The 10,989-nt window shown below is 32.1% G+C and overlaps 1 protein-coding gene and 1 non-coding gene across 4 annotated transcripts; one reads left to right on the top strand and one right to left on the bottom strand.

Annotated features, from left to right (window-relative positions):
- Positions 1 to 530: 530 nt before the first annotated feature.
- LOC120136978 (histone-lysine N-methyltransferase family member SUVH9-like) lies at positions 531 to 4,276 on the top strand. 3 transcript variants are annotated; one of them, XM_039152879.1, is made up of 2 exons: positions 531 to 2,800; positions 3,996 to 4,276. In XM_039152879.1, exon 1 carries the CDS (start codon positions 656 to 658, stop codon positions 2,744 to 2,746), a length of 2,091 nt encoding a protein of 696 aa, XP_039008810.1. In that variant the 5' UTR covers positions 531 to 655; the 3' UTR covers positions 2,747 to 2,800; positions 3,996 to 4,276. The 3 variants fall into 3 exon arrangements, with proteins under 3 accessions (XP_039008810.1, XP_039008809.1, XP_039008808.1); XM_039152878.1 differs by lacking the exon at positions 3,996 to 4,276 and adding an exon at positions 2,938 to 3,203; XM_039152877.1 differs by lacking the exon at positions 3,996 to 4,276 and adding an exon at positions 2,933 to 3,203.
- Positions 4,277 to 10,694: 6,418 nt separating this feature from the next.
- On the bottom strand, positions 10,695 to 10,767 carry TRNAK-CUU. The gene has a single exon. It is a non-coding gene; the product is annotated as a tRNA-Lys (tRNA).
- Positions 10,768 to 10,989: the final 222 nt, after the last annotated feature.

Raw genomic sequence — 10,989 nt, 5'->3', positions numbered from 1 at the left:
AAACAAAATAAGAGACAAAATTTAAATTATATTTTTTTAAATTAATAATTTGAGAAGAAATGAGAAGAAAGAAATGATAAAAATATTTTAGTTTTTTAAAATGACTTTTATCCTTTATATATTAAAAAGGTTTCACATCATATTTTTCTAATTTTTCATAAATAATATTTTAATCTAAATATTATATTTTAAACAATAATTTCATGATCTATGTTTTAATTTCTTTTATATTTTGCTAATTTATTTAAAAATAAAATTTTAAATATTTTAATATTGAGCAATAATTATGATATGCTTTAGATATATATTTATATTTATAAAAACATATATTTATTTGATTTATATATTATAAAATGAATGTATTTAAAGGTAATTGTAGTTTTCATATTTATTATATACATTACTCATATAAAAGTTATTATTGGAAAAATATTTAAAACAATTAATTACTTTTCACTTGTCAACCGAATAATTTTAAATATAAAATATAGTTTTTTCTTTATTATTTTTGTCAAACGCTTTTTTTTCTTCTCTTCATGTTTTATTTGGCTCTCTCATCCTCCAATATTCCGCCATGGAAGCACCTTGAGAAACCCTAACTAAATCCACTCTAGCGTTCCTTAAAAAAAAAAACAAAACAAAACTTAACTGCCAAATGGGTTCTCTTGTGCCTTTCCAAGACCTCAATCTCTGCCCAGAACCACCGCAAATCGCCAGCTCCTACGCCGTGAACGCCTCCACCTTCACCACCAACACCAACAGCATCAGCGGCACAGCCACCTTCAATTTCTTAACTCCCAAGCTTGAACCTAAACAAGAACCTTTCGACGAGCCAACACCTACACAGACGATTCACCAACAAGAAAACTTCCTCTTTTCCGTTTCAAATTCTACCCCTGATTTCATTCCTAACCCAAGAACTATCCCTCAATCCAACGTATCCCCTTCCACCGATGATCAAAACGCCCTTTACTCCGAATACTTCCGTATCTCCGAGCTCTTCCGCTCTGCTTTCGCCGAAAGGATACGAAAATACGGTGACGTCGAAGTACTTGACCCGAATTCTAGGGCCATCGTACCCGTACCCGAACAATATCAACTAACCTCCGAAACCAGCCCAACCGACAGCTCCAACCCCGAACGAGCTTTATCCGTCGTCGTTTCACGTAAGAAGGCCGGAAGATCCAATGAGCTGGTTCGGGTTACAAATTTAGGAATCGAAGACCAGCTGCATTTCCGGGACATTGTCCGAAAAACCCGATTGCTGTACGATGCCCTACGCATTTTAGTCGTCTCGGAGGAAGAGAAGAGAACCGGACCTGGACACGGTCGACGGGCTCGTGGCGATTTGAGGGCGGCTGGAGTCATGAGGGATCGGGAACTGTGGTTAAATCGTGATAAACGAATAGTGGGTGCACTCCCGGGTATTGAAATTGGTGATGTCTTCTTCTTCCGAATGGAGCTTTGTGTTGTGGGTTTACATGGACAAATTCAAGCTGGGATTGATACCTTGCCTGCGAGCCAAAGCTCGAGTGGAGAGCCAATCGCCACCAGCATTATCATTTCAGGTGGGTACGAGGACGATGAAGATTCTGGCCACTCGGTAATCTATACCGGTCAAGGTGGACAAGATAAGTTTGGAAGGCAATGTATGCATCAGAAGCTTGAAGGAGGGAATTTGGCATTAGAAAGAAGTATGCATTACGGGATTGAGGTAAGAGTGATTAGAGGGCTTAAATATGAGAATAAAGTTTCGTCTAAAGTTTATGTTTATGATGGTTTATATAAGATTCTTGATTGCTGGTTTGATGTGGGGAAGTCAGGTTTTGGGGTTTATAAGTTTAGGCTGACGAGAATTGAGGGACAACTTGAGATGGGTAGTTCAATAATGAGGTTTGCTGAGAGTCTTCGGACTAGGCCATTGTCCGTTAGGCCAACGGGGTATTTAACTCTTGATATTTCCATGAAAAAAGAGCGAGTTCCGATATTTCTTTATAACGATATGGATATTGATCATGATCCTATGTATTATGATTATCTTGTGAACACTGTGTTTCCTCTTAATGCATTTGGTCAAGGGAGTAATGATACTGGATGTGACTGTGTTTCGGGGTGCATGGAAGGGTGTTTCTGTGCTATGAAGAATGGAGGTGATTTTGTGTATGATTACAGTGGGATTCTCTTGAGAGGCAAACCGGTGATATTTGAATGTGGGAATTTCTGTCAGTGCCCGCCAACCTGTCGGAACCGTGTATCACAGCATGGGTTGAGAAATAGGATGGAAATTTTTAGGTCAAGAGAAACAGGTTGGGGAGTGAGGTCCTTGGACTTGATACAAGCAGGTGCTTTTATATGTGAATATACAGGGGTTGTTCTCACAAGGGACCAAGCAGAAGTTTTCAAGATGAATGGTGATACGTTGATTTATCCCAATCGCTTTTCTGAACGTTGGGCAGAATGGGGGGATTTGTCTAGGATATTTCCAGAATATGTGTGTCCATCATATCCCTCAATTCCTCCTTTAGATTTTGCAATTGATGTATCGAGGATGAGGAATATTGCTTGTTATATTAGCCATAGTTCCAGTCCTAATGTGCTGGTGCAGTGTGTGTTGTATGAACACAACAACTTGATGTTCCCTCACCTTATGCTTTTTGCAATGGAGAATATCCCTCCTTTGAGAGAGCTTAGCATAGATTACGGTGTAGCTGATGAATGGACCGGGAAGCTCTCTATATGTAACTAAATATCTAAGAGATTTTTTGGTTTGATGTGGGGCAGTGAGACATGATTTACTGAGGTGAGTTCCACTTACAATTGTTGCAACCATTTCCAGTCATATATATTCATTTAAAATCATAAAAATTTGCTGTGTGACCATCTTATCTTTAGATATTGCCGTTGATTTTGTATTTCTCACGCTTTCTTGTAGTCTAGTTGTCTGACATGCATGTTTGTAGGAGCTAGGAATTTATTCCTTGGTTCAGCTTCATGGTGTATACATCAAGTGGTCCTCCATATGCGGGAGGATGTAACATTTGGCACTTAACAGTTCTAAATGCATGTAGTTGCCCATATGCGGGAGGATGGAACATTTGGCACTTAACAGAGCTAACTGCATGTAGTTGTTTATCTTCTAAGTGCACGTTTTGTTTTCTACAGCGCAATGTATTTATTTTATGTAATGTATATGTTGTAGTAGTCTACATCTTGCTGTCTTTCCTGTCTAATTCTACAGTTTATCTCCGCTCAGCTCTATGAAACTATTGTTTTTAATCATTTCTGCTCTTCAATTTTAAGGGCCGTAAATGACATAAACTTGTTTTTTTTTTCTTGGTTATTTCATTATTGGATCTTTCCTTGAGTGACTAGCTAAAAAATTTAAGAATGACCCTTCTGTTTGTAATCTTTGGTTTATCCAGTATATTCGTTTTCCCCTAGGTTAGGAGAAATTGGTTCGTTATCTCTATCATCTATCAATAACAGTGAAGATTGCCGTACTATGTTTAGTCTTGAGGGATTTGAGTTATCTAGAAGCTTATATATCTTCTGGCGTGTTTTGTATTGTATTTCTATGGGAACTACATTTTGGACAAATTCTACATGTTCAGTTATGACTGGAAGAAATATACCATATTAGTTTTGTTTCCCTTTTGTAGTTTAAAACAACTAAGGTCTTGCCATTTAGTATGACTGGATTAGCTGACAGCTAACCCGTTATGCGAACCATTCACATCAAATGATTGATATAGGAAATTATAAATTGTTTTTTGTTGCAACTATTAGCTCTTAATCTGTTGTTTGATAATGCAGTATGTTTGCTTATTCGATTCCGATGATGCAAGATCGTGGATTTAAAAAATAAATAGTACCTTTATTCATGCCAAGATCTTGAACAAAAGACTGAAAAGAAGTTTTTGGATATTCTACTGCAAATATAGTACACCATGAGTAATTCATTATATCAAGTTGCTCACTTCAGTGAATTTCTGCAGGTGGGGATCAGACGATGCATCTATAACTTTTTGTTGTAGCGGTGTTATCATTGTAAGTACGTTCATTATGCCTAGTCATTCACTTAAGTGAATTTCTGCAGGTGCCGATTCAACAATGCATCTAGAACAGCTTTTTTTCTCTTCATCTGATTCTGAACATTTTGTACCTCACCGCTTTCTCTGAATGTTGTTTCAATGGTATCAGAGAAGATTTTGCCTTCCTGCTATTATGGTTTTACCTATTTTGTTCGCATTAGGTTGGTCTCGGTTGATGGTTATAAAATATGGAAACTGATGAAAGAAACTCGGTAGATAATGGTTTCTACTGTATCAGTTTATGATCTTTTCCTTTTTACCGAACTTTCGCAATGAAACCCTTTTTTGACATGCTTTTCCTTGTCGAGAAAGGACATGTTTGTACAGGAATTGTATTGGTGTATTTGTGGTTGGAATCTCGGATGTTTCTTTGGTTTTAACCTACTCAGTATGGATGAATTCTAAGAGAACTTCATTTACTCTATACTTTACATTAGGATGATATAAAATTGTCTGTTGTTGCAGATTTATACCAGTATATGTTGGACGTTGTTATACTCGATTTCTTTGAGTTTTTTCTCTCCCTATATTGGTGCAATCTTTGGCAAGTATCAATATTGGTACATTGTATCAGAGGGACATATCCACATCTATGGAGCTTTTTCTTACATCTTATATAGCCTACATAATTTGTGTATAACTAAGATATTCAAAGCTCATTGGTCGCATTATTCAAAGATCATCTCGATCCCCATGATCCATTCCTCTATCTCAGGCCTTTCAGGTTTTATTTTACGAGAAAATTATTGCAGCCACGTATATCCTTGAATTTCTAGTATAAAGAGGAATAGAAAAGGATGCATATAGCGGTTTCATTCTTAATTTTTTTTATTAAATTTATATATATTTTTATTAATAATTTAATTTTATATTATCTTAATTTTATAGTTTTAAATTGTTAATATAATTTTTTTAAAAATCCATCCTTTTAATATAAAATTATACTTCAATTTCTGAACATAAATAACTCTTGATAACATAAAAATAGAACGAATTATTTAAAATTTAATTATAAATACACAAGTATTAGTTATATATATATATATATATATATATATATATTTGCTTTCAATCATGAGAATGTCTAAAGAAAGACAGACTAATATAAGACTAAAAAATGGCGCAACCGAAAATTTGAAAAGAAATTTAACAAAAAATGTTTAGCGCTACTGGAAATGTGAATTAAATGTAATATATTAGGTTGTAAGTATTTTAAAATAATTTAAAATGGCTTAATGGGTAACTTATGTTGCCGGTAAGTATCGATGCCTTTTTTTTAAATATCGATATTTTTAAAATTTAACATTTCAAATCGTAACCTGCTTTTCAGATAGCAGTCAACTTATTTTGTTGTCGTGTGAATGAATAAGGCAACTTCAGTTTAAAATCTGGTAACATTTTAAGGACAACCTCAAATGTTAATTTTATTAATAACATTGACGATTTATAATTTATTTTGTGACTGTTAGAAGGGTAACATTTTCAACCGATATTGTTACATAAATAGATAACTTTTTTCGGTTTCGACATAGAACATTTGGTGTTGTAAATCGATTATATTGATACTTTTTCCCCAAAGATTGATATTTTTGAATTTTAAAAAAGAAGGAAAATGAGAAGGCTGTAAAAATATCAAACTTTTCAGCAAATATTGATACATAGGGAAAAGTATTGAGTAATTATAGATAACATAACCAGTTTAGGGAAAGGCCAAAAACAAAGAAGAAAGGGTTTTTGTCTCTGAAATCTGTTTTCCATCCGAATAATAGGCATAGATACAAAAGATAAAGGGCGTGAACAAAATTGAAATCGCAATTTGAAGAAGAGAGAGGTATGTACGTGAAACCCTAGTTTATAGTTTTTTCAATTAACAATTTTGGAATTAGGGATTAAGGTTTAGTTTTTAGGGAAAAGCTGTAATACAATGGATCAATTATTGTTATAGGTTGAATGAATGAAAAATATTTGGTTGTCTAACATTATAGGTTGGGGTTAGTAAAACAAGTAGAATATAACATTATAGGTTGAATGAAAAAGATTGGGTTAGATAACATTATAGGTTGTAAATGAAATTGTAATGAAATGGAGAAAGTATTGCGTTGTACGTAATCGGTTACAATAATAATCTGTTACGGCTATAATCGGTTATCAAAAGTAGTTACATTTACATAACTATATTGGATAAACAAATTGTTTATTACAACATATATTGCTCAAATGTATATTGTAATGAATGGAAATGAAGAAGAAGATGACATCACATGGGCAAAAAGTGTGGGAGGAAAAAATGAATGATATTTCAATTACGGTTCGAGAAAATGACTTCGAGGATTAAGAGATTACTGATATAGAAGGAACACAAGAGCAACAAATGCCCGCATATATGCACTTTTAGTAAGTAGTCATGTATTAGTCTAATACTTATTTGAATGGTTATTGATTAAAAGTATTTAAGAAGTTTATACTGATTACAAATTTGAAATGTTTACAATTTGATATATCGACGGTTTAAGAGAGATGTTAATAAAAAGGATTGGTTCGATATGTAAATTGAATTGAGAAGGTTAACGTAAAAGATGATGACATATTGAAAAAATATAGAGAATGGGTATTATAAACATTATTGATAAAGTAATGTTGATTTCAGGTGAGAAAAGAAACATATGTGAAATGAAATTTGATGATCGAAGAGGAGAAAAAACCTTATGTAAAATTGGCAAAAATCAGAAAGAAGAATATAATGCATTGAGGATTTTACTAGAAAAAGGCATTCCTTATACTGTTCAGATTAAATAACTAGTTGAACTTGTAACCTTTTTTTTATAAAAGTTATATAGAACATGACATAACATTTTTTTTATTATTTACTAAATGTAGGAAGCCTCGACAAGATGTAGCTTGATAAGATTGTATTAATTAATGGAAGAGTTGAAATGAAAGAAAAAAGAAAAATATTGTTAGAGAAATATGATTTGAGATTTGATTAGAATAATGACAAGACCAATTCGTAGGGAGTTGTGTCGGGAGTTGATACAGAATTTTGATATAGAAAAATGTAGAATTAGTTTAAATGGATATTCATTTCCTTTGAGGGTTTAGGAAGTTATAGCGATGTTGGGGCTAAAAAATGAAGGATTTGTGTCAAAGAAATAATTGAAAGGGTGGATTGGAAAAAACTTAGCATGATGTATAATATAAAGACCAAGGTTACATTAGTTGATCTTGAGAGAGAGATAAAAAGAGGTGATTATGATGGGGATCAACTGAAGGCGAGAGTGTTAGTGTACAAAGTTGGAATATTTCTTTGTCCAATAGGTGATACTTGCCCGAGCAAGGATAATTTGAAGTTGTTGTGTGAGGAAAAGATGAAAGGTCAACTAAATTGGGCGAAGTTTGTCATTGACAATTTGATAGATGGAATAGTTAGCTTTTAGTAGCCCAGAAAACACACATACCTAAAAATTTACATTGCAATATTAAAGGTAAATGAGTATTACAGATTTCTTTGGTTATAATACTTTTTAAATAAACTAAATTATAGCAATAAATTAATTAAGTTCATTATGAATACAAGTTGTATTTTATGATTTTTGGTTGAATTTTGCAAGTGTGCAGACTGCAAAAAAATGGGTTGCCACCCATTCTTGCATGGGCAAGGAAGATGTGGTTTGAATTATGGCAAAGTTGAAAGTGGAAAGGCTTAGATTGAAAGAAAATGTAAGAAAAGTAAGATTTTGTTTTTAAGCATTGAACAACATTGTTTAATATTATAATTTAATTTTGAAGGTTCTTCTCGTAGAGAAAGATAATTTTGAATAGAAAGATTTTGCTAAGGGGAGTCGTATGAAGGAAAGTATGATGGAGAAAATTGAATTATTTATGTTTGAGTTGGTGCATATTAAATAAATTGTTTTTGAGGTTTTGGATAGACAAATAAGAATTGAAGAATCGGTTAAGACCCTCAGGTTTGATGGAAAGGAGTACGAGGAAAAATTGAATGTAAAATTGGACAAAATGGATGTTGAAGTTGAGAAAATGAGGGGTTAAATAAAGGAGATGAAGTGTTGTATTATAGAAATTGAAAAAAAAAAATCGTTAATGAAGTTGATGAACTGAAAAAATGGTTTAGTTTTGAATTAAGTTAGTGAATTTAGGGTAGATGAACCATCAAAAGTTTATCAGATTGGGGAGGTGTCTGAGTCTGGATTGGGGACACCTAATATATTTATTGATATGAACTTGGTTTTGATTGTCTTGAACCGCGGAAAAAAGTAAAAGATAATATGAATAGTAGATATTGAAATTGATATTGTTTCTTGTAATGTTGTGACTAATATAAATTTAAATCTAAATTATAGGTTGCAAGATCGACGAAAAAGGTTAGTGGCAAGCAATTGTTGTTAGAGTGGAAAGATGAAAAATTCATTAGAAATTAAAATGTCAAAGAAAAGGTTATGTTGAGACATGAATTGTTAGTGGCAAGAAATTGCGGATGAATATTTGTTTGATACATAAACGGAAAGAAAATTTGTGTTCTTGATTATTTATATTGTTGATGAATATTTGTATTCATATTTTTATTTCTAATATTTCAGGTTCAAATACCATTGGGGATTATGAATATGCCTTGTGTGATTATATATGGAATATCCTCTTGCCAAAGAGGTAAATACTATATATTGCATTCCTCATTGTCAGGGTTAAATAAGTATTATATATGTCAAATAGGAAAGTCCGATATAATTTATTTCGAATGTTTGTACATCAAATTGTCCTCAAAATGTATCAAGACTTTTATAATCAATATCGATATTTTTTATTTCAAGTAGTTGTTTCAGTTTAAGTTTACTTTTGGTATCGATACGTTTGATGATAAGTCTGATACAATTTATTTCGAAAGTTTGTGCATCAAATTATCCTCAAAATGTATCGAGACTTTTATAATAAGTATCAATATCTTTTATTTCAAGTAGTAGTTTCAATTTAAGTTTACTTCCAGTATCGTACGTTTGACAATAAGTCTGATACTATTTATTTCGACAGTTCTTCAGAAAATTATCCTCAACATGTATCGATAATTTTTATATCAGTATCGATATTTTATATTTTAAACACTAAATTGCAAATAAAGGATTATGAAGTATTGATACTTTTAAATAAAAGTCCAATACAATTTATTTTTATAGTAGAGATCATATATTATCCTGAAAAAGTATCGAGACTTTTGATATAAGTATTGATAAAATTTTATATTAAGACTCTTTGACCAGATGGCTCGTTCAAAGATGAGTGAAATTTTGAAACATAAAATGCATTAAGAAGATGAAATTTTTATCATAGTACAAGAGAAACATACCACTACTCCCTTAATTTACGTACACTCAAACATTGAGGAACCATACAATTATAATAGAAACAAATAAAGTTAAAACCCAACTTACTCTCTTATTCTTTGTTCGTATGTAATTTGCTTTGATTCTTTTCAACAGTCAATTTATTACGATTCTTGCACGTGGACTAATAGGCTCATCACACGAAGAAAAATACCTACAAGAACGATGAACCAAGCTCTCATGGTTATTGCATCAAAAAAATATTCTGTCGAGATTATCAGTTGACCACGATGTACGCAATTCCATTGAATATCGACAACCACACACTGGAAATATTGTAGGTTGACCCATCAAAACGTTATGCTTCGTTAGTTGTGCTTAACATCGATCGAATATTGCTTTCATAGTGATAAGAGGATTTAAGGTTCAACTCAAATTTGGGGGAGGTAGGGAGGTCATTTTACAAATGGCATGGTTAAATTATATAATAATTTAGGTTATATGTATGAAACTGTTTATATTATGCAAAACTAAAACAAAATAGGTTTAATAGTATAACATTGTAGGTAGTGTCTTTTTTTAATTGTCAATCGTTTATGTTATTATGTTTGAAACCATTTATATTATGCAAAAGTAAGACAAAATAGGTTTATAAGTATAACATTGTAGGTAGCGTCGTTTTTAATTGTCAACTGTTTATAAACCATTTATATTATGCAAAAGTAAGACAAAACATGTTTATAAGTATAACATTGTAGGTAGTACATTTTTTTAATTGTCAACTGTTTAGGTATATGTCTGAAATCATTTATATTATGGAAAAGTAAGAAAAACAAATTTATAAGTATAACATTATAGGTAGCATCTTTTTCAATCATTAATCGTTTATGTTGTATGTAGTAAATCGTTTATATTATGCAAATGTAAAACAAAACATGTTTATAAGTATAACATTATAGGTAGCGCCTTTTTTAATTATCAATTGTTTAGGTTATATGTTTGAAATTGTTTATATTATTCAAAAGCAAAACAAAACAGGTTTATAAGTATAACATTGTATTAGAGGCTTTTTTAATTGTCAACCATTTAGGTTATATATTTGAAACCATTTATATTATGCAAAAGTAAGACAAAACATGTTTATAAAATAAAGTAGATGACCCTATTCCCATATGTAATGGGATAAGGGGGAGGTAGGATAGTAGGCTGCCCCCAACGCCAGGTTGAGAGCAGCTTCCGTGAGAGACCTCCGGCAATCAGAATTATGAATTGCCCATCGTGGGACTCGATCCCACGACCACAAGATTAAGAGTCTTGAGCTCTACCAACTGAGCTGGACAGACAATTCACAAAACATGTTTTAAGTATAACGTTATAGGTAGTTTCGTTTTAAATTTTCACCCGTTTACGTTATATGTAGTAAAATGTTTATATTATGCAAAAGTAATACAAAACAGGTTTATAAGTATAACATTATAGGTATCATCTCTTTTATTTGTCAACCGTTTAGGTTATATATTTAGAACCGTTTATATTATGCAAAAGTAAGACAAAACAGGTTTATA

The sequence above is a fragment of the Hibiscus syriacus genome, unplaced genomic scaffold (genome assembly GCF_006381635.1).
Source record: "Hibiscus syriacus cultivar Baekdansim isolate YM2019G1 unplaced genomic scaffold, ASM638163v2 tig00110641_pilon, whole genome shotgun sequence".
NCBI classification, from domain to species: domain Eukaryota; kingdom Viridiplantae; phylum Streptophyta; class Magnoliopsida; order Malvales; family Malvaceae; genus Hibiscus; species Hibiscus syriacus.
This window is presented reverse-complemented; position numbering and strand designations above follow the sequence as displayed.

What these genes read in the sequence shown, in the direction of transcription:
- LOC120136978 (XM_039152879.1), top strand. Translation starts at nt 656, where the DNA reads ATGGGTTCTCTTGTGCCTTTCCAAGACCTCAATCTCTGCCCAGAACCA.